Source organism: Grus americana, chromosome 4 (assembly GCF_028858705.1).
Source record: "Grus americana isolate bGruAme1 chromosome 4, bGruAme1.mat, whole genome shotgun sequence".
Lineage (NCBI taxonomy): Eukaryota > Metazoa > Chordata > Aves > Gruiformes > Gruidae > Grus > Grus americana.
Genome location: NC_072855.1, coordinates 47,203,789 through 47,228,136, shown reverse-complemented (window position 1 = coordinate 47,228,136; position 24,348 = coordinate 47,203,789). Strand labels below are relative to the sequence as shown.

At 39.2% G+C, this 24,348-nt stretch overlaps 1 protein-coding gene across 2 annotated transcripts; it reads right to left on the bottom strand.

Annotated features, from left to right (window-relative positions):
• On the bottom strand, positions 1-22,863 carry MAP9 (microtubule associated protein 9). 2 transcript variants are annotated; one of them, XM_054825482.1, is made up of 12 exons: positions 22,759-22,863; positions 20,804-21,200; positions 18,494-18,723; positions 18,004-18,112; positions 14,714-14,970; positions 13,978-14,036; positions 13,291-13,456; positions 12,071-12,160; positions 11,213-11,374; positions 10,617-10,762; positions 9,744-9,876; positions 1-3,886 (listed from the first exon to the last, which is right to left on the bottom strand). In XM_054825482.1, the coding sequence occupies exons 1-12, from the start codon at positions 22,795-22,797 to the stop codon at positions 3,764-3,766; spliced, it is 1,911 nt and encodes a 636-aa protein (XP_054681457.1). In that variant the 5' UTR covers positions 22,798-22,863; the 3' UTR covers positions 1-3,763. The 2 variants fall into 2 exon arrangements, with proteins under 2 accessions (XP_054681457.1, XP_054681458.1); XM_054825483.1 differs by lacking the exons at positions 18,004-18,112; positions 18,494-18,723.
• Positions 22,864-24,348: the final 1,485 nt, after the last annotated feature.

The window sequence follows — 24,348 nt, the reverse complement described above, 5'->3', positions numbered from 1 at the left end:
TCATCGATGAACATATTAACAGGATATATACAGATACATGTTAATTTTTATAAATTAATGTACATATGTTCATATTTCTCAGCTCTATTTTTCTACCACATTTGCATCATACTGTAACATGTCCAAGTTTTTACAATGTAAAATTAGACAAAGCTCCCAAAAATTTAGAAGTTAAACACACAGTTGTATATCAACTGTTTTTCCACATCTACAGATCTTCAGCATCTTTTTCTAATTGAAAAGTTGTGGATTTATGTGAGTGCCAGGTATATCACTCCTCTGAAAGATGTTACCAATATCTTCCCACTTCTATCTTCTGTCAAAAATTTTCCATCCAATCATCTAAAGGCTTAAAGCCAGTAGAGATGCAGTATTCAGTTTAGGCACAGGCACATGACAAACTCTCTTCTAGCTCTGCCACTACCTCTACCACGCTTTTCATTTACCTCCCTCAACTATCGGCCTGTCAGCACAGGGACCTGCCGCGCTCACTGTAGCTGAACACTGAAAAAAAATAAAGATCCAGACGATTTGTTTCTCACATGCTGTGCCTCAGACTCTCCTAACCTATCATGACAGCCGTACAGCAAACTCTGCCGTCTGCTACACTTTTCATCTTCCCATGATACTACAGCTAGTTTCTTAATGCGCTAAACCTGAATACAAGGCTCCAAGTGCTAGAAGCCTGGAGGACCAACAATGCACATCACCGCTCCAGCCTAAATGTCTGAATTCGTTCAGTATTTTTTCCATAAATTTTGGGTGGGTCAGTTTTGAGCTGGCAGTTCTGTTGCATTCAACCTGCACTGTAATTCTGATACCTCCCCTGCTGGTGTCTCTAACTACCTCTTAGGCTGCCCCATGAAGCTGCTCTGGCTGGGCATCTTCTCAACAACTTCAAAGTTTCTGTTGGCAGTGGATTCTTTCTCACTGGGTGCCAATGCTGTCGTCGTGATATCCCTACTGCTGGAAAAAATGCCTGGCCTGCCAAGGTGTAACAGCAAGAGCCACACCAAGAGCTTATGAAAGCCCCATATTCACTTATCTCTGGTATCTGTGCTACAGTCTGGCTTAAGCCAGATGATAAAAATCAAGATTTGCTGAATCTCTGTGCAAATGACAATGTGCAAGATTCCCTAGCTGGGAATGTCTGTGGTAATGCAATGCGCAGGAAGCTCAGCGTGGGTACTACAAGAAAAAACACAAATGGCCTAGGGTCACAGCCAGACTCCAGGGGCTCTGCAAGAGCAGACTGCGGGCCTCTGAGAGCTGCAGCCTCTTCCCTGCCCTCTCCCCTTCTTGACCAATGTCTTCCTCCTCCCAAATGAAAAAAAAGATGAGCCTGTATGAATGCTACCCTACCCAGAAGTTCAGCATTCGAGTGATGACTCTTGGCACAAATCTGAATCTCACAGAAGGGGCAAAAAGGTCACTACTGTCATTAAGGTCCACTGGACGACATCAGGTGTGCATTACCTGCAGACAATATATGATAAAAGAATGGGTGTCATAAAGGTCCCTAGCTTCTCTACAGACTCTTCAGTGGAACAAAACCTGTTCTAGCCACAACATTTCTGGGTGAGCAGCCCAGTGACAGAAGACTAGAAATAAATAAAAGAATAAAAGCCAGGTCCAGTACAATTATCTTTTGAGGAAGAAGCAGATCTTAAAGCAAGAGGCAGGACCAGCAGAGGCCTGCTCAAAAATCCCAATACACAACAGGGCTACCATGAACAAGGTACATGAAAGGCAACTGGAAGTTGAGACGTGCAATGTAGAATACCAGGCAACATACTCAAACCTGATCCCGCAATAAAAATACTTCGTAATCTAGAAGCTGTATCAAATCTGCAACCACTCCTCACAATGGATCAAATCTGATCTGCCAGATGATTTGGCTGTACACAAATTCAGCACAACTACTAGTGAAACCTCACCATTATTCTCAAGATTAGCAAATACTTCTTGACACTGTCAATAGATCATATGCAACAGAAATATTGTACATTTTATAAGCCTTCCTCTACACTTGTTTATGGATAGAAATTAGGTTAATGATGGTAACTACACCACTACCTACTGTTCTAATCTTTTTGCTTTCTAGTACCTGCTCCTGCCTGTCATAAACATTGCAAATGAACAGGACCATGTTCAACAATGAGATAGAATAGATATCCTTCTGATTTCACTTTCACATACATACCAGCAATAAATTTCACCTGTACAGCACACTGGTAATAGAAACAGTGAGGGCCAAAACAAATGCCTCTCAAATCCTCAGTGGCTTTCACTAAAACGTAAAATCCAAGCAAGAAACATTAGGAAGCTAAACAAATTCATCTAGTTGCCGGTCTTGTGGTTTTTCTTTTCTGACTAGATGCCCCAGTGTTACATGAAATGCAGAATTAATGAGTATTTCAGTGATTTATGAACAGCATAGGACTCGAGTGAAAAAACCAAGTCAACTTCTCAAATGCTCCTTTGACTTCCCAAGGAGGTTGTCAGTCTAAACAGGAGCAAGATTCTCATTTGAGAAAATACATCTATATTTTAAAGACTAGGGTTTTTTTACGTCTTGGTTGGTGATGCTGTTTATGTTGGTGGTTTTTTTTTTTTAGGAATACACACTTGAGAAGCAAATCTGTTCTGGAGTGATTATTAAAATTCAAATAAGTAAATACAAACATAAGTAACAGTCTGAGTTTAGACGGTAGGCAAACAAGAGATTTGAAGATCTCTAAAGACAGGCAGTCTTGCCATTGTTTTCAAAATAGTGAGGCAAATAGCCACGAAAAAACAGGAGAAATTTTAATAATTTACTACAGCAACTAGCTCATTAGCAATGATGAAAACATGTTTGGGAAGGATTTACTTGATCATGTAAAAACAATGACAGAAGCCTTTAAATTAAGTTCCAAAAAAATAATTTTCAGTGTCTAAGTTTGCTTCATAAGAGTACCACTGTTCTGCCCTTGCAGTTGATTTTGTGTGAACTGCCAAATATGCTTCTAAAAATGCTGTTTCCTGTAGGAAGCAGGAAATCTACGATCCCATGTATGTGTATGAAGACCTGACATGGAATTAACAGCTACAGTCTTACTTAGTCCTGGATCATTTTACATTATATGGATTCCAGTTTAATTCTTTTGTACCATCATACGGCTGACTGTTTTGGCCCCACGAAATCCTGTTTCTGGTTGATGCAGTTTTCATTTAAAAGCTATTTTTATATTTCATAATGTAACATAATCTAAGAATTATGTTCTCTCTAGCTTGTCTCTTCATGTATCAAAATGACATCCCCCTACCATACTCCTTAGTCTTTTGTTTCATTCCATCACAAGAGAGCCAACACGTCCTTGCCCATCACCTCCCTACCCCCTCACAAAGCATTTCTTCCAGACTTAACTCCCCAGCAGTGTGGCCTAGAAACTTAAAAATAACCATTTTGCTACTTAATGGGTGAAAAAAAATGCCAGAGTCCAGCCTTATGTATCCTGAATATACACTTTCACCAAAAAGGAATGAAGTAACGCAGGATTTACGAATACTAAGTTAAATGTGGAATTACAAAAATTAGTACATTTTCTAAAGCAATGGAAAGGGACAATGGATCTATTTAACCTCCAGAGAGAAAATAAACCCCCCAAAAAGGATGCAACATCTATTATGAATTCAGTGAAAATCAGCTGTTATTGAAATAAAGACTAGCCATTGTTCGAACTTTGTGGAACATCTTTTCTTGTCGAAGGCAATAGACTGCTCAGTAATTCCTTGAATATGTGACTTTGCCAGGTGGACTCCAGGGAGAAGGCGCTTCATCCCCATGGACAGCCTGCAACTTCTTTTGCTTCTTCTCAAGCTGCTCTCTCCTCTCTTTCTTTTCCTGAGAATAAAAAGATGTGTCAAAAAAAACCCCAACCCACAAAAAAACCCCCCCAACTCCAACAACATAAAAGTTACAATTATTGTTATACCTTTCTTGTGTAAAATGAAAATTTAACATGCAATGGAGATTTGCCTTTTGGAGCTTAGCACATCCCTTTTAGGGATTCAGTCATGCACATTGCACAATGCAACACAAGAGGCTGCACATTTGATGTCATTTAGGATTAAGGTGACTGTCTCAAGGATGGGCTGGTTTTGTGCACTATCTAAACAAAAAGCCCAGCAGAAGGCCTAGTGGATTAGGTACTATATTTGTCTTGTATACAATTAGTCTCATCCTAATGACTTCTCTTCTGTAAGAGGATGCCTAAAACATAATGCTAAATGTTGTTCTCATTACATGAAAACATTGATGCATCTTTGTAACTTTCCATACTTATTAAATCACACTTGCCATGTACTAGAAAAAGACTAAGAATTAAACAATTTAAATAGATAACATCATCAAAACCTTGCAGTGTTTATAATGTAGGTTAGATAGATATTTTTATATTGTTCTGTTCTATACAAAATAAGTATTCTTCTTCACAAAGATGATTGCCATTTCACCATTGTGAGGACCAGCATCTGAGGGTGCATCTGCATTACCAATTTAGTAACTGAAGAGTACTTTATAGGTGAAAATTTTCTTTGTATCATACTTGCAGGTTTGTGGCGCGTGCTTGAGCTCACTGCTTACTGACTTAAAGTAGTTTCTCTCTTGGTGGAACCAAGGTTGACATTATGGACCAGAGCATAACTTACAGTGCCTCACTTGACAGGTGTGGATAACAGGTCCTTGAGCAGCTGGCTTTCTGGCACACGAACAGTGCATTCACTCCTCTAGGACCAACAACTGGCATACACACCGTTGGCAGTAAAGATGCAATGCGGATATGCAGGCTGAAAACCATCATCAGTTGTGCCAAACCCAACCTTGGTCCTTTCCTCTTTTGCAGCCTATCAGCCAGTATTTTGAAGCACCGTAAAAGTTTTGTATTTTCACATGTATAAACTGTATTATAGTGGAAGTACTGCTCCTTGAAGACAGCTGTAAGGTAACTGGCACTCTCAGATAACCCATGATCCCATCCCTCTGAGGGACACTGTATATCCTCAAACTCAAAAGTTCCTAGCAGTGTTTGCCTGTTATTCATAAGTGAGAAGAGAAATAGTGAGGTAACTGTGGCTAAGAGAGTAGACTGGTAAATGGGGGTAGAAGTGTTACTGTAAAAAAGGGAGCTTAAGCGGAAGTTTTCTCTTGTTTTACACATATGCAGCAAACTGTACTAATGCTAGCTATACATGTGGTATGTACAAAAATTTAAAAAAAGCATTAACATGCACTGAAACATCAACCCTATCAATATGATTTTAATCTGTGCCATTTAGGTCTTTCTTAACACAAATCTGAAGATCCAATTCAGTTAGGAATGTTTGGTCTGGCTAAATAAATACACAATCATTTCATGTTGTTACTAGAAAAGCTGATTAAAAGCAAGGCAAGGTGTGCATGGAGAAGTAATACTCTTTACGAAAACAAGCAATACCAAAGTTCATCACAGTTAGTACAATAAAAAATATTATCTCTCCATACAAACTGTATCTGTCTGGATTATATGGAGTGACTGAGATAAACTGGGCTTGTAGCACTGTAAGATTCTGACTCTTCTCTGTCATCTTACACTTTTGCCTTCTTTCTCCTTCCATAGAGATCCTCCTTGGATGAACACAACTAGTGGCTTTGGGTCTTGTTCTAAAGACAAGTTCAAGATATTTTTTCAGGAATTCTTAAAGGGAACTGGTTAGTACCCTAAGGGGAAAGGAGTCTGCATTATCAGTGATATTTCTCAAAACAGATGACAAGATATGTGCAAGCAGTACAGATGAGCTTTGGAAGAATGTGCTCTATAATGGAACATACATATGATTCATGTTTTGGAGTATTTGCACATATCCAGCCAATTTATTATTTAGAAAAATTTAATCATATTCTACAAGTCTTAGAATTTGAATCTGTATTTGACATTCAGACACATCAGGACAGGTAATTGAAAACTCATTAAAAATAGGACTTATTGTAGCAGTATTGACAATTATTTGAGAAATCATGTTACAAAGAAATGTGCATATTGTATGTTTATAAAACACTCCTTACTGAATACATGTTGCACAATACACGCAAGTATGAAAAACCCAAACCAAAAATGAAGCATACACCCATCGAGGAAGGGAACAGAAAGTTGCTTTGGATTTTTTAGTCATGTCTCAGTTTTGAATGTTTGGGTTTGAAGATCCAATTTTCATGAATGAATCCAAGTGCCAAGGAAAGACTCTCAAGTTAATTTAACTGGTTTTTAAAAGATGAAAGTTGACATAAAGACTTACTAGTTTCTTCCCTGCCTTCAACACAAAGCTTTTTACGTTCTAGTCCTAACCACAGTTCACACTCTCACAAGCCATAACTGATATAAATCTTCCCTAAAATAATAAACAAGATGTTATTTGCACTAAGAGGAGAAGAGTAACAGAAATAGTGAAAGATGAAAACAATAACTGTAGCTTGTCATACACTAGATCAACTTGATTGTACGACTTATTTCTCTGTGGAAGTTTCCTACTTAATAGCCTAGTAAGATGCATACATTTTTCACTTAAAAAATTCTGGGAAGATCACATTCTTTAGCATATAACTGCCACATAATAATTGAATTTTAGATAGTACAGCAGACTTACAACATTTAAGAGGAATAACAATAACAGCCTTATTTCTAACATATTTCAATGCCAGATTAAAATTCCAATATAGAAAGTATTTTCAGATAGATCTTATTAAAACACATGAAATGAATAACCCACATCAGCTGTTTCTAACCCAGAAAAGCAACAAATCCATGACAGTCATCCAGTACATCATTTCCTGATGATTTTAAACAGCTTTAGAATGCCAAAAATAGGTGTTCAGCATGCTCAACCTCAAGGTAAATTTTCAAACTTTTTTCAGGGCATTTATGTTGGTCTTCCAGAACTATTTGAGAGCAGTGTTACTTCTCATCAACTCATACTAGGTTAATGTTTACCACATAAAATGAAGAACATAACACATCTAGGATACTTGCTTTTCTCTACAGAAAACAGTTATCAAGATTACTATCTCAAAAATAATGGAAATTAAACTGATGTGCCATTATAAACCTTCTATATGATTCTACTCCTCAGAATAGGTGCATGTCAATTACAAATGTCAGACACTGGTAGTATCTATTAAGTGAAAAATGATCATTTATCAAGCGAAACATCTAGATTGGCTTGAAGAGTACTTCGTGAGTATCAAGAGGCAAATACCATGAAAGAAACAAAAAACCAGAAGTTTAAATTTCCTCAGCAATACTAAAGTATCTCAGCTCAAGATTATCCTTTTTATGTTCATATTTTACAAGTGTTAATAGCCTTTTTCAGGGAATTTATTTTCATACTTAAAAAGTAATCTTCTCTATGCACTTATGTTATCAAACATTCACATAATGACCTCTAAAAGCATAAGTAACAGAATTGCCATTAACATAAACCCAGAATGTTTCTTATATTTTAGAAGGACTACAGGGAGATTTCTATGTCTGTTTTACCCATGCGATATGGTTAACCCCTGGTTCAGGAAAGCTGGGGATGAATTTACACATTCATTTCTGTTGAATGTTACTGAAAACGTATTAGAATACTTCCCACTATAATACTCCTATTTTATTTCCCTTCAAACAAAAAGCCTCTTATTTGAAATAATACACTTAAAAGACTTCTACAATTCTGCCCTCTCAGATTTGATGCCTGTTTATCTATCTGTATGCAAATATCATCTTAGTTCCCTCGATAATACATTGGCAACTTTACAGGCATTTCTCTCCCGCAGTGCACTGAAGGTGTGTATCTTCTCTATTACTATACAAAGTGAGGTAATATCATGGCGAAACACAATGATGGAGCCATTGCCTGATATGCTTTCTCAAATAAAGGTGTGTTAGCTGCGAAAACCAGCACAATTTCAGAAAGTAAAAATGTGAAGACTGGGCATGAGTCACATCAGTCAACACTTGCACGAAGACGCTGAAAATGAGATCATTTTAGAGGTGCCTCTGCCAACCAATTCAGTACCTATCACATCCTCCAACACTGCTTATTTTTCAAACTGCTCCACTCATGTAGGCACATGTACATCCATTTAGATCTGGTCATTCCTCCAACTACTAAAATTTATTTTAATAATCCCACTGAAGTGATGACCTCAGGAATTTATACACAATTTGAACAAGGGAGCCTGTGCTAGGCAGCATATTTCATTCCCAGAAAAAGAGATAATTTTTTTACCTTCATACTGAGTCCAAGACAGCAAGGCAGTCAAATGAACAGTGAGAGGTAACATTCACACTTTGCTACAACTATGCTAATTGAGGATAGTTTCAGTAAGAGGAGCATACTGGAACAGAGTGTTAGCTACTGCTCAAAGCATAGTACTTCCTTCCTTGGGAACCAAGAATATTGAGTAAGCAAGAAATAATCTAAGATTGGACATTAATCATTTGACAGAACTGAGCTGGAAATCACTTGACAAAGGGGACGACAGAAAACTTCTTATTAATGATTACAGAAATCAGAGGTATTCCCACAGGGGACCAGGTCAAATAAGATCTTAAAAGACTTAAACCTAAGACTAAAAGGGTTTGAAAACAGAGAGAAGGGAAAACATGCAGGCTCTTGCTGTTTTACGTAACTGCCTATTTCTGAGTTAGCCAAGTAAAGGACAATTGTCCTTTTAAAATTTGTCCCACATCCCTACATCTGCCTGCCTCAATTCTCTATTCCCCATCCCCCCACCAAAGGAAAATAGAAAGCTCACATGAGACTCTGGAAATGATTTTTTTTTTTAAGCTACTGACAGTAAAAATGAATCCCTGTGAGGACCTTAAGCTAGCTGAGTTGCAAGATCCCATTCTTATAAATGGCAACAGAGATCATATGTATACGTATGTATACATGCCAGGAATCACAAGGAAGGAAGACAACAGAAGAAACACTCTAACTAAGAAAACCTTGAAAGTCTGTATGATGAATGACTGCATCACAGGGCGAGTATGAAATCCGCGGGTTCTTCTTTAACTAGCAAGTCACACGTCTTTAAGAAAACAATATATACTAAGAATATTAGTGATCTCTCTCCTAGTTTGTCTTTCTGTAGCAAGGAAAAAAAACCTGCCTTACTGTTGGGACTAGAGTACTAGATTAGTTTACTGCTTAACAACTGTGACTAAAATACGCTGCTGTAGAAAAAATATAATTGGGAGCATGAGAGTTCCACCCTTTCTAGTAAATGGAAATAACCTCAAACCTCATTACAAGTGCTTTTATCAATTTTAAGGTATACAAGTCTCCACTTTAAATGCTTCCTTGAATGTATATGTGCTCACTGTTGCAGCTGGTGATGTTGCTTGGCTTTGCAGGTTTTGTGCTGTGGTGAGTTGGCCCTTCAGAGATGGTTGCTGTGGACATGGAATGTCAAAAAATGAAGACCAACTATGAAATTCAAAACTCTATGACATGTATTTAGGGAGAATATTATTTTCCAGGTATGCTAAATCTCAAGCCCACTGTATTTTATCATCATTTTGCTCAAGAATTTTGGGGGACTAGCTATGTAATGCTGCCGTCATCTGGCCTCTCTCATAACAGCATGAAAACCCATGAGTATTACAATACAAAAGTGTTCACACTCATTACTACATTAATCCTTTTGGTTTTGAAAAAGTGCAAAAAAAATTAAATACCAGCCATCTTTCATATTCCTCCATTGCCTTTTTATTTTTTTCTTCCTTCTTTGCCTGTTGTATTTCTTGCTTCCTTCTTTCTTGGATTTTTTCTACTTTCTTCTGTTTCATATATTCTTCCTTTTTTTCATTCCTGTATAGTGAGAGGGAAGAACAGGAGATCATCATGGAACAGACTAAATGCTGCATCTGTGACTGATTAACTAAATTGAGTCAAAAGAGGTATTTTACACATTTAATAAAAGATCAAGAATATATATTAAAAATCTTTGAAGTCCATCTTTATATATTATATCACCAAGGTATAAATGAACCTACTGTTCTACCTATTATGACATCACCTTTTCTGTGCTTTCTCCCTTATTTGGTATCATACAAAAATTAGATTCAAAACTTCTGTGGGTAATAGTAAGTTGCACATGGTCTGTGAAAAGTCTTGGCTTGTAAAACTAATAAAGAATTTCTTCAAAGGGCACATCTTATTTGCTTCTGAATACAGCTACGTTCATACATTATATTCCACAAAAAATGAAGATAAAGATTTACCTTCCCTCCTATGGCTTAGTAATGAAGCATGAGAATAATCACATAAGACATTATATTACTCAGTGAATCTTACTTCTCAGTTGCATTATCTCTGCCTGGGCTTAGTCAGTAGCCTTTTGGGGAGGAAAGCATTTAAGTTACTAAACTGAAAGAAGCTATACAGCTTGTTCTCATTGTTATACTTGTTCTCCATTGTGAGTAGAGAGCCTGATCCCAAGCATGCCATTGTCTCCCAACTAAAAGCACATCAAGCACTCACAGAAGACCTACTGCATTTATAAGCAAAGATTTGGGAAACTGATATTCCAAAACCCAGTGGAGTAGTACCATTTTTCTACTGCTGACATGCTGTCTCTCTTCTTCTCTGCAACCAGTTCCTCTTCTTTCTTCTTCCTGATTCTTTCAGACTGTTTTTCCTTTCTGCTTTGCTCTCTTAAATATTCCACTTTTCTTTCTTTCCATTTTTCAAATGCCTAAAGAAAACCACAGATTCATTAGAAATCTTACCCCTCACCTTTTTGTCAATAATCTGCTTCCTTATTCTGTATTATTATTTTTTATAATTTCTACACATTCCAATTTTGGAATATTTGTTTGTAGCATTGCTCAGATGTGGGTATCACTATAGGTAAAAAGAATAAATTATTTTTCCCACTGAGTAATAGTTCATTGCCAATATATTTATATGGAATTTACTTTATGTTCAGTTAATAGAATCCAGATATTGAAAAATGCCTGTTTGTGTGCAAATGTAAATATTACATACTGCCAACAAAGCAGACTTTAATATGAGTTTTCTTCAGAAATTAACCATGTTTACACTTTAGAATCTAGTTCGTTTCCATCTCTTACTGGATTAATCAAAATTATTCTCAACAATCTTCTGAACCATATCTGATACACATGTACATATTTCACATCACCTTCTGTGCTGCTTCCATTTTGTCCTCGTTCTGTTCTGCTGCTTTTTTTTGCTTAAGTTCCTCAAGCTTCTTTTTTTCACTTAACTTCTTTGCTTCTCTTCCTTTCTTTTTTTTCCAGGCTTCAAAAGATGCAATTGCTTCCTCTCTTTTAACAGCTTCTTTCTAGATTGAAAATAAGTCTACATTTAAATACGATTAAATATAAAACTATAATTGAAACAGTATGCTTTAAACTCATTGTCAAATGTAGGATTAGATAGAGCAATAAAGAAATGGAAATTGATTTGCAGACAACATTCTGAGTAATACTCAAAATTAAATCTAAACAATATAGAGCATTTTTTTCCTATGCTCATTTTTAATTAAACTTAAATGAATAAGACAAACTACTCCTGCAAAATATGTGTAGAAAAATATGAAACAAATGTTAAATGCTTAGAAGCGAAGCATATTAGATACTTAAAAGGCAAATCTAAGAATTGCGTATAGTACTATTCAAAATATAATTCTCTGTAGAAAAGCCTCTCTTGAGATAGGGAGCAAACAAATTAAAACTGAACACTTGAAGGGTTGAGCATCTCATGGTCTTTGTAAACGAACCTGAAAATTAATCTAAGCAGCACACTTTTAACATACCTTACGTGAATGTGTAGGGAAGCATCAGCCACACACCTTTTACAGCAACCATAACAAGTGGGACATGCCATTTACTGTTTCAACTCACCTTGTGCTAGTCAGAGAAAACCAGATGCCTTAGAATAGCAGAGGAGGTATGCAGCTGGGCAGAAAGCACAGGTAAGCGTACTTCAAAGATTTATAATTTGTCAACTTCTTTTTAAAACAAGAATGTAAACAAACCTTTTCATTATTGTTCCGTAGTTCTTCAGCTTTCTTTTTTTCAATTCTCTTTAATTCCAGTAGAAAGACCCTTTTCTTTTCCAACCAATTCTGTAAGAATCATTATAAGACTTCAATACTTTTAAGGTCTTTTAAAGGTATAACTAAAAAAGTTCTGTTAAAACAACTATGTATTATTAGACCAGCACCAATATAATGACCATCAAAATTACTCTTAATTATTCCACGTGCTACTTAGATGGCCATGTGGAAGACTAAGCTGTATTCACATAAACATTGTGACCGAAATAGTCTAAGGTTCTAAAATCAGCTACAAATTACAAAAAAACTTAAGGATCTTTTAAAAAAACACCAAAAAAAAGGTAAACATTAAAAAAAATGAAAAAAAAGAATGGAATAAAGATTCTTATCACTTGGTATATAGGAATATTATTTACATTTATTGTCTTTCTTGCAAATACCTATAATTAAAGAGAATAAAATCCAACTGGGAAGACTGAGACTTCAGGCATCCATAAAGTGTTATGAGCCATTTACAGAAACAGGCTTAAATTTTCAAGGTTTAATTATATATTTGGTATGCTGCTTAAAGATACAAGTGTCCTAAATGGAGCTTATTTTACCTTTAAAAATTATGGTGACAATATAAATATGGATTTGAGGTTCTAAGTTTTGTTCTAGAAGCGTAACAAGTACTAAAAACACATATCAAGATATACAGCATCTGTTAATGAAAGTTTTTCTCACCCAGATTAGTAGCAAAAATCTTTTGGAACCCACAAACTAATTGTTACAAAATTCTACACAGAATCTACATAGATTATCCTTCCAGAGAGAATACTAGACTTCGTTTTCACTTTTTCTGAATGCCAACTGAATAGAACATACCAGGAAAAGAAACTTTAAACTACACACTTACTTATGTTAAGGAAGTAGAAATAAAGGAAAATACTATATGTGCCTGAAAACAGACTGACACAATAAATTATGAACCACAGTATGTCCCTCTCATCTACCTTTTTAGTTCATAATTTAATGAAAAGTCATAACCAACAGAATAAAAGGGTTATTACACCTATAAGCATATGCAAGGCATATACTCAGAAATATTGATTTCAAGAAAGTAAGAGGTGTTGACTCCTGTAACAGGACCTTTATATGCATAGTTCTGTTTGTTGGTTGTTTTGTTCCGGTTTTGTTTGTTTGTTTTTAAGATCTACCTGGAAAACAGCTGCTCGTAAACTATCTGCTTTGTCAAATTCTGTATTGTTGTTCTGCACACGTTTATCCTCCAACACCTTTAATGTTCCCAGGTATTGAGATAAAACAGGTGCAGCCGATGGAACAGCTTTCGCCTTTTTCTTTAAGTGTGGAGAAGACAGAGACCTGTAAAAATACCAAACATATTAATGATCTTTCCATTTATTGTAGCTGATAGCAAGTAGTGTTCTTTTTATTTCAGCGCATACTGAAAGTTACCACGATTCTGTTTTTACATGCACTTGGCTGGGAATAGGGAGGAAGAAGCCCGTTTTCTTCTGAGGGCTTTACGACTGGCAAAACAAGACACTACTTAACATATTCAGGCCAAGAAAGTTTACAAATTCCTTATACTCTCATCTACAAAACAGCTTAAAACCTGTAAAGACATCATGGACTGGATTCATTGGTGGATCCAGTAGCACATACTCATCACAGACACTGGCAAAGACTTGGAGTCTGATCTGATATAACCTGAGCAGTGTTACAAGAACATGCCACATCTACTAAACTATTTTCCACAGATGGTTAGAGATTGTCAGCAGTGAAGAAAATGCTGACAGAAAACGAGAGTGAAGCGGCATTGTCAGGGCACTTACATGCATCTTACGCTCTGCAGACTGTGATACCTAGCATCTTTCTCTTACCTGCCAGATAAAGAAGCTTTCGGGTTTTGTAGAACTGTGTCCTTTGTTTCACTTAATTTCTAAGATACACAGAGGAAAAGTAAAATTTTAGAGTCTCTCAAGCAACAGAACTAGATCAGGATGAAACAGATTTTTACAAGCTAACAAGGATGCTAGAAAAATATGTAAGAGAGCCGGTCTAATATAGAAAGGGTACAGTACAAGGTAAGAAATTTAAAAATAAAACAAACCACAACCCAAATAAACTTTCAGAATGCCTGTATCTTTTTGGAATGGCACCTGGAAACATTTCTTTGTACTATGTAAAAATATAGTCTATGGTTTAGAAACACAAAGGAATAAAAAGAACAAAGCTGGACAGTAAGTTTCTTTGTTATTATATCAACATTCTTTTACTGTTTTTTAATATTTAGCTTTAACAGCTACATATATCTGCATATTTTCTTATGATAAAGCATAAAGTGTTTTGCATCTTATACATTACTCCAGTCACACCATGGATTCCATCCTCTGCCAACATACACTGCTCATTCCAATTCAGCTAACCTCACAAGAGGGACGACATTTTCACTTGGGTAAGGGTATTTCACCAATATTGGGAAATGCACATTTCCATACCTTTATCTGGTTTAAACGATTTGTGCAAAAGGTATTTCCTGCATCTTCCATAAAATGATACAGAATTTGTAAGAGACTCAGCTCTAGAAGCCAGAGGTAAGTTGTCAGTTTTACAAACCTTGACAGAGTCCTTTGAAGTATTCTTTGCCTCCCCATGCTCAGATTGATCATTCACTGATACCTCCTGTCTTGTATCAGTTTCTATTTTCCCTTCCACTATTTTCAACTTTTTATCCGAACTGTAATCTGTTGACTCCTCTAATTCCTTTGTTTTCTCATATACTGTGGTCATCATTACTTCTATCACAGAAGGGGATTTTCTACTATTGTCCTCCAGTTTCAAGTCACTGGTGCTGATATTCTTCTGATCTTGATCTAATGGGAGAAAAAAAGATTAAGAGGACACATTTGCTTATACAACAAGAATTTCATAGTTTCTCAGTATTGTTATTTCTGTACTAAAAGCATGTTTATGAAACATATTACTATATTTGATATAGTATAATGTCCTTTCTATATACTTCCTTCTAAGAACTATATAGACCAATAACAAGAGTATTCACTTGTATTTAAATGTAAGACTGGAGTAGCAACTGAAGTTTTAACAAATGTTATAGCATGTAAGAAGATGACTGTCCTGGTTTCGGAATTCTTAAGAGAAATACAAGTTGTGTATGAGAGATTAACTCCAAGTTACCTGAAGAAAGGAATACCAATGCTGACAACATAAGAAATTTAGCCCAGATTTACGATGAAGGTAAATTCAAGGTGACAAAGAGAATTCTGAATTCATAGGAACCACCTTCTATCTTCTGTTGATCTGTAAACTTTCATATTTTACTTTACACTTACTAGATAGTACAACTGTATATAAGCTGTAGGCATCAGAAACTACAATGGTAAATAAGCTGCAGCACTTAGTGCACAGGACACTGCAGACAGTTGGTTTACTGCTGACTATGAGCACCTTGTGCACGAACTTCACAGAACTTCATGTGCAAGTCAGTTTGGTTCTGTTTGTAAAACAGATACAAAATACTAACCTTCTCATGGTTAGATGAGAAATACCACACAAAACCTGTAAGTATTTATGATTGTAGTTTCTTTCTTGGCAGTTCAAGCTATACAAGTTTGATCAGTCTGCTTGGAATTCTTCACGATCAAATTTAAACACTTAATCTTCCCCAATCCTTTTTCCTCCACTTTTGTTGCAGACTCTGTATCACTGTTGTTTCTATGTCCTCCTTTGTCCTGGCAACACCACCTTTATCATTCTCTTCCTCTTATGCTGTGCCTGCACTTGGAGAATCTACCCATTCCAGTACACTCATGCTCATATCCTTTTCCCCATTCAAACTCTCCTCAGACATTGTTTCATTAATGATGCTGTGTTGGGTTTGCATGGCAAGGTTTTGGTAGCGGAGGGGCTACAGGGGTGGCTTCTGTGAGAAGCTGCTAGAAGCTTCCCCTGTGTCTGATAGAGCCAATGCCAGCCGGCTCTAAGACGGACCCGCCGCTGGCCAAGGCCAAGCCAATCAGCGCCTCTGTGATAACATTTTTAAGAAGAAGAAAAACACTTAGAGAGGGCGAGCTTTTGCAGCTGGAGAGAGGAGTGAGAAGATGTAAGAAACTCTGCAGACACCAAGGTCAGTGCAGATGGAGGGGGAGGAGGTGCTCCAGGCGCCGGAGCAGAGATCCCCCTGCAGCCCCTGGTGAAGACCATGGTGAAGCAGGCTGTCCCCCTGCAGCCCATGGAGGAAGGATGAGGGGGTGTAGAGATTCCACCTGCAGCCTGTGGAGGACCCCACACCAGAGCAGGTGGAGGCACCTGAAGGAGGCTGTGGCCCTGTGGGAAGCCCACGCTGGAGCAAGTTCCTGGCCGGACCTGTGGACCCGTGAAGAGGGGAGCCCACGCCAGGGCAGGTTTGCTGGCAGGACTCGTGACCCCGTGGGGGATCCCACGCTGGAGCAGTTTGCTCCTGAAGGTCTGCACCCTGTGAGAGGGACTCCATGCTGGAGCAGGGCAACGATGAGAGGAGTCCTCCCCCTGAGGAGGAAGAAGCGGCAGAAACACCGTGCGATGAACTGACCGTAACCCCCACTCCCCGTCCCCCTGTGCCGCTGAGGGGGGGAAGGTTGAAGCCGGGAGTGAAGTCAAGCCCGGGAAGATGGGAGGGGTGGGGGGAGGTGTTTTAAGAGTTGATTTTATTTTCTCATTCCTCTACTCTGTTTTGCTTGGTAATAGATGAATTCCCTCTCTAAGTTCGGTCTGTTTCGCTCGTGACGATGATTAGTGAGTAATCTCTCCCTGTCCTTATCTCGACCCACAAGCTTTTCGTTATACCTTTTCTCCCCTGTCTAGTGAATGAGGGGAGTGAGAGAGCGGCTCTGGTGGGCACCTGGCCTCCAGCCAGGGTCAACCCACCACAGATGCTCAAAAGCATCATGCTATACCAAACAAATTTTATAATCCAAGGTATCACCAAAACATAAAAAAACCCTGAAATCGAACACAGATCTAAGGATATTTGTTATTTACTACTCAGTACATATCCTGAGTTTTCTGCTTTTGTTCACCCTTCTACACTAAATTCTTCAAGCCAAGTCCTATCTTTCTTCTCATTAGGCTGCAGCATATGGACATTATATAGGCCATACAGGCAGCATTGTTCTCGCTGCATCTGACAGTCTATGTTACCTACCTGTTACAGTCCTGCACACAGCATATTATCCCCCTGCATGATTCCCTTAGCAAATTAAAAAAGGTGTCTAACAGTCTATTCCACTGTTTTTCAACCTGGGGTCCATGGATTTTTTGTAACCAGTCTGAAAAAAGGGGACTAAGAAAGGTAAATTCAATGGATACTGCTGAGAAGCCCACAGATTTGGTATTTCTTAAAGGGTCTACATCCCCTAAGAACTGTTAAGGAATCACAAATCCAAAAAAATAGAAAAGCACTACTAAGTTTGTATTAAACTTTGTGGAAAAGGTGCAGGAAGAAGTGAAAGACCCTAGTCACATTGATCGCATAAGAGGAAAGGAAATTAAAATGACTTCTCTTAAGTCTCAAAGATGCTTAGACAATGATGTACACACTTGACACAAGTCAAAGTACAAAAACTAAATTCTCGAACTTTAATCTCTTCCTCTCATTCCTGGGATGCCTCTAGGGCCAAATTCCTCAATACCTGAGATGATACTGTACTTGGACATAACTGCAAGAATGAAGCTGGGCCATCCTGAAAAACCAGAACAGAAGGAGACACAAGGGCGTAAGAAAGATACTAAAAGACAGCTGAAAGGAAATTAAGAATGTCACTGATTTTAAGAGAACTTGTATTGGACTATTAGACACTACTAAGGTATAAATGGTAACATTTATCTGGTTTTACGTATCCGAGTTCTACCTTTTGCAGGTGGTGCTTCTCCACACGTCAGTAAATTGGAGTCTCCAGATCTTTCATTATGGGAAGTAAAATTAATAGAATATGGTGGTGTACTTTCTAGCCATGGACCCTTAGATCAGAAAGTGACACATAAACAAGTGAGCAATTCATAACAAATCAGAATAATTTAACTTGACTTTATAATACTTTGATAGAATGCATGTTCAGAACTCTCTAGGAGAAGGATAATTCTTGTTTTATATTTGGAGAAATAAAAGCAATCAGCACATAAAGCTGCAAACCATCACAAAATCCTGTTTCTAGTTAGAAAGAAAAAGAATTATGTTCTCTTATCTGTCCCTCATCATACGAATGCTACTGGCAAAAACATTTTTTCCCACTCCTATTTTTGTCCCTGTTTTCACCCAGAAAATTTTGTCAGCTAATTAAAAGTTAGTCTCAAAAGTTTCCAATGTAGATGGTAAAAAAATCAACACATATACTCTCTTACTTCAGGACCAGGGCTTTCAGCAAGCATTTTTTTCTTGGGCATGGCTTGAGCATTCAGAGTAGTTGGGGATGATGGTGCCGAAAATGAAGACAATCCATTTCTAGAAGTTATTTTTCCTTCTGACCTACTGAGTTCATTGTCTTCCACAGGACCACTTTTTCTCAATATACGTCTTGGTTGAGGTAATGGTTTATAACAGCCATCTAATGAAAGAATGCTGATATTCTCAGCTGAAAATAAATATTATAGTTTCAGTTATGCCTAGTTAAAGACATTTTAGTGTGGAGCACTATTTTGTCAAGTTAGATGCAACTATTTTCAGTTAAATGATCTACTTAAATAATAGCACAGCTTTCTTAATACAGTGAGGCCATATACAAATAGCTATATAAAGAGTTATAGCCACTTTTTCAGAAAGTTTAATGAAAGTTTTAAAGCTAAATAGGCATTTTTTTATTTCTGTGTATATATTGAAACTACATTCAAGAGCTTATCTGCAATTAGAGAGACAGTGTTTTCATAAATACAGAAGAGAGCACATATACAGCACTGTTGTAAGGAAAACTATTTGCTATTCTGCTTGTCCCTTTATCTACTAGAGAAGATCCAAAGAGAAGACTGCTCCTCTCCATGCGGTGCAGAACAGAACGACCTTGGGTAGGAGGAGACATCATGAGAAATGCAGATGAAGAGGAGGGCTTTCTATATAGTTCTAGTTTCTTCAGTGATGTCTCCATTCCCTCCCTAAGGCAGTCACTGGGCAGCAGAACCACCACGCAATGGTTTCTTACAGATTCCTATCCTCTGGCCCCTCACCTTCCTCTTATTTAGTAATCCTATCTTACTCATGTTTTCTTCCCCCTGCCCTGCCACCACCAAGATCAAGCCATACAACAGCTTTCTACCTGCCTTTTTCTTTACCTATGTCAATCCACATAGAAATGTGTATCTAATTCTGCACATTGCCACAGAAGCATTTCTTATTAAGTCCTAGTTCACACAAATCTATCACAGGAAGTGAGAGAATCATGGTGCCTATCCAGCACACTCAGCTGCATAAAGTCTAATTATATAACTAGTGTGAAGTTTAGAGAGCTAAGAGGTCAAACAATATTCGTACAAGTGCACTGACAGTTTTTCCATGCAGTAAATCACAAGAAAAATCAAAGGAGCATAAAAAGCTGATTAATCTCTGGATAGTCTTCTCCTCTGTTGGACAGAGATCACTTTATCTAACATAAGAAAGTTTACCATTGTTGACTACTGCAGACAATATGCTCGTTTCGCTATACTACTTAGATTCACACAAAGAAAAGTACTTCTTCACCTTTTTTCTGCCAGTCTAAAACTACACGAGCACAGTTGATCACGAAAGAGAGGCATCTGCAGTGTGCAGCTGCACATTCAGATATCTCGCACTTTGGTGCCATCATGTGGAAAGAAAAAAAGATGATCTCATTAATCATGCTCTACCAATTTCAAAGTTGTAATCTTCAACCACAGGTAATGACCAGCCATAAATTTCTCTCAACATCAAACAGGACAAATTCTTCTCATATTATGAAGTAGATAAAAATATGAAGCCTTTTAACATTTTAAATTTGTAAACCCACATGTAGTCAATTAGCAGAATTCCAAGTTCTACTTTGCATATTAAATATGAATTAGCTATTCTTATAATGAAACATTAAAGTTCTTTTTTATGTGTTGTATTATACATCAGTATCATCAAAGTAAAAGATCATTTGTGATGATAAGTCTACCATTCATAAATGTTTTGGTTACGGCTCATTTTCTGACATTCTATTACATTGCAGAATATGACGTCTCAGCATCATGACTTCAACATTATATTTGTGAACACTGTGGTCCAACATCAGTGGTCACAGAGCAGGGATGCTTGTTTAAGGACCTTTCCATTAAAGGGTGCGTGGCTGCTGTGGACACCGTATGACCACGGCTCTGTGCGCTATGTACACGCAGAGCAGACAACTCTGTAGCCCTCCCACACCTTCCACGGACATGCACTGACAGAGAGCTGGACTTTAAGTACCCAAACAGCTGGTTTTCATCTCCTGAAAGGAAAAGACAAATAGGAACCTCCTGCTACTTGGCCCACACTGGTTCAGTTTACCCCCTGCAGCTGGAGGTTATCGAAACATGTATTTTTAGAAGAATATTAAATAAATTCCCTGAAAGCCAAAGCATCTGATACCTAACACAGAAAATAACCCAAAAAACAACACTTTTAAAATACTGTAATATGGCTAAGCAAGTAGCAGTAACAACATTCACATGCTTTCTTTTCACCTGATGCTGAAGCATTTCTTGTTTTGTGCACCCGTGGCTTTGGTATTGGCTTGTTTTCCTCTTGATTCAGTGTAACTGCTTTTCTTTTTTTCTGTACTTCACAAATAGGCAAGTCATTACAGTGGTCACTTTCACTGTTAGCACGTGGTACTTCTTCAGCAGCCGAACACTCTTCATTATCTTTTCTGTCATCAACCTCATTTTGATTTTCCAAACATTCTTCTTCACCATCTTTTCTGTCGTCCTGTATGTTTTCACTTTCTAAAAGCATTATTTGCTGAAGCTTCTTTTCATGAAAGCATGAAGTCATGCCATCTTCATCACTCTCAAAGTCGTCTGAGTATTCAGCTGTTTGCTCTCTTGCTGCATGAGCAGAAATTGCTTCTTGTAGGTCATCCTGAAATGGTTTCACAAACAACTTTTACACAGAAGGGAACATTAACTTCTTCAAGATCAGCACTAACCACCCCCTCCCACAAGTACGTAAGTAAAACTGAGCAATAAAGATTAACCCGTTTAACTGAAAATTATTATGAAGGATAAGTAAAATACAGTGTTTTCACTCTATCCTCATTCCCCCATTTTTTCTATGTTAAAAAAACCTCTCCAAGTATCTTTCTGCTTCATAAGAAACTTATCTTGCAGATCTCTCTTCGTTGGCAATAATGACATATCATAATGTGACACTTTTTCCCCTTTTATATTTTCTACTCTGCTCTCGTGAGACCCCACCTGGAGTACTGCATTCAGCTCTGGGGGCCCCAGTACAAGAAGGACATGGAGCTGTTGGAGCGAGTCCAGAGGAGGGCCACAAAGAGGATCAGAGGGCTGGAGCATCTCTCCTATGAGGACAGGCTGAGAGAGTTGGGGTTGTTCAGCCTGGAGAAGAGAAGGCTCCAGGGAGAACTTATAGCAGCCTTCCAGTACCTGAACGGGACCTACAGGAAAGATGGTGAGGGACTGTTTACAGGGGCATGGAGTGATAGGACAAGGAGTAATGGCTTTGAGCTGAAAGAGGGTAGATTTAGATTAGATGTTAGAAAGAAATTCTTCACTGTGAGGGTGGTGAGGCACTGGACCAGGTTGCCCAGAGAAGCTGTGGCTGCCCCATCCCTGGAAGTGTTCAAGGCCAGGCTGGATGGGGCTTTGGGCAACCTGGTCTAGTGGAGGGTGTCCCTGCCCATGGCAGGCATGGTGGAACTAGATGGTCTTTAAGGCTCCTTCCAACCCAAACCATTCTTTGGGTCTATGATTCTATGATATGTTTTGTTTGGCAAGAGCACAACAAAAAGGTCTGTACAGTCACACGTGACAGAGGAGGTGAGCACGGACTACCTCTTCACTGACTACTGCAGTACAAGAACCTGAAGCAGGTGACAGGTCCAAAACAATGGAAGAACGTCACATAAACCGCTGATATTTTGAACTGTCTGCTGCAGGACACCATGGACAGATCATGTTTACGTGGGTTCAGAAAGCAACTGGTCTTACTTATAGATGCAAAACACATTATGAAATGCAGCAGTATCGCCAGACTGGAAGACCCTGGGCCACAAAACACTGAAGGCTTGGGAGCAGGTTGGCTGACATGGGTCTTGTGCTCTTCCCGAGGCACCTGCTGTTGGCCACTGCTGGCCCTTCAGCCACAGCTGGTTTTGCAGGACTCCGAGGAAGGGGGAAGTCGGGCTGCTGGCATCACAGAGCCGCTGTTTCCCAGGTTATGCACGGGGAGCAGCTTGGCGTGGACACCCACGCCAAAGGGAAGGCGCTCCCCTGCTTTCATTTTGATAGCAAATCGACTTTTTGGGGGGTTTGCTGTCTTTAACAGCAAATTACCGTATTGGCAGTCGCAGAAACCTGCTGGCAGCCAAACGCCACCGACGCCGTTTCCCGGCCCCGCAGGCAGCGCTCCCCGCCCGCCTCCCCGCCCGCGGCCTACCGCCGCCGCCGCTCACCTGCAACGCTGCCCCGCTGCCGGCGCCTTCCCCCGACATGGCGGCGGGCTCTCCCTCCCGCCCCGCGCCTGGCAGCGCCTCCGGCCGCCGGTCACCCCTCCGAGAGCCCCGGCGTCCCACCGCCGCACTGCCCGTCACCTGGCAACGCCGCCGCGCAGGAGAGACCGGATAAAGGGCGGGCGGTGGCGGCGGGCCGGAACCTGCCGGCGGAGCCTGCCGGCCTTCAGGCCGCGGCTGCAGGCTGCTGGGCACCGGCAGTCATTGCACTCTGCCCTTGAGTTTTACACCGCTGAGCTCCCGCCTCTCTGGCGCAAACCTCGGGGCTCTCCGTTTTTCTGAAGTCAGACTTCACCCGTGTTTTGCAGAAGCCAGCTGAAGTAAACTGGATTTATTATTTATGCCCATATCCTACATATAACTGTGTATCTGTTGCGACAGGAGATGTATATATATACACACATGTCCAAAGAAGAGCAATGAAGGGTCTAGAGCACAGGTCTTACAAGGGGTGACTGAGGGAGCTGGGGTTGTTTAGCCTGGAGAAGAGGAGGCTGAGGGGAGACCTTACCACTCTCCACAGCTACCTGAAAGGAGGTCGTAGCCAGGTGGGCGTCAGTCTCCTGTCCCAAGTAACAAGCGATAGGACAAGAGGAAATGGGCTCGAGCTGCATCAGGGAGATTAAGGTTGGATATTAAGAAAAATTTCTTCACCGAAAGGGTTGCAATTGCTGGAACATGCTGCCCAGGGAAGTGATGGAGTCACCATCCCTGGAGGTATTTAAGAGATGCGGAGATGTGGTGCTTAGGGACATGGTTTAGTGGTGGACTTGGCAGTGCTAGGTTAATGGTTAGGCTTGATGATCATAAAGGTCTTTTCCAACCTAAATGATTCTGTGATTCTATGATTCTGTGTATGCCACTTGGGGCATGTCATTGCATTAGAAGACAGGAGGGACACAAGTTCATCAACCCCACTCTTACAGTCAGGCAATTTAAGTCCTCACATAGACTTTCTGTAAGGAACAAATTCATTTTAGTGCTTTCTGGAAAAAAAAAAATCTCATAGCGCCCATGCATTAATCTGAATGAAATTTTAGAGATAAAGGAATGATGGCATCATAGAAGTAAATCACCTGGTGCTTGCATCTCCTAATAGTCTGAGGTTTATTTCCCCAAAAGGTGGCTGTGCAACACTCCTGGCAACCACTAATCCCCACCTTGCCAAGCAGCGCTTGTCCGTGCAGAGCTGATTGTCCTAAAGGTCGTCTGTCCACTGCATGAGCAGTAATGGAGGCGACCAAACCCCAGGATGCTCTGGGAATGTTGATCTCGTGCATCAAAAGAAAACCGTCGACTTCAGGACCGCATACAAATACGGACAACTCTGTTCTTCCTCCAGTTTAAATGCTTGTGATCACTCCTTTTCTAAAATAAGACTAGTGCTCCAGTTGTCTTAGTGATAATAAAGAACTTCTGACATGCTTGCGGTACTTGTGTTACATTTGCATATATTAATCTTCCCCAAAATGCATTACATTTTCACATGAAGAAAAATCTCTCTGACAGAAACAGGGAGAGAATATGTAGGAC

Excerpts from the sequence above, each read along its gene's own strand:
- MAP9 (XM_054825482.1), bottom strand. The coding sequence starts at position 22,797 with ATGTCGGGGGAAGGCGCCGGCAGCGGGGCAGCGTTGCAG. Across the intron at positions 21,201-22,758 it reads GCAGCGGGGCAGCGTTGCAG|GATGACCTACAAGAAGCAAT; the intron begins GTGAGCGGCGGC and ends AAACCATTTCAG. Across the intron at positions 14,037-14,713 it reads CTTCAAAGGACTCTGTCAAG|AAATTAAGTGAAACAAAGGA; the intron begins GTTTGTAAAACT and ends TGTGTATCTTAG.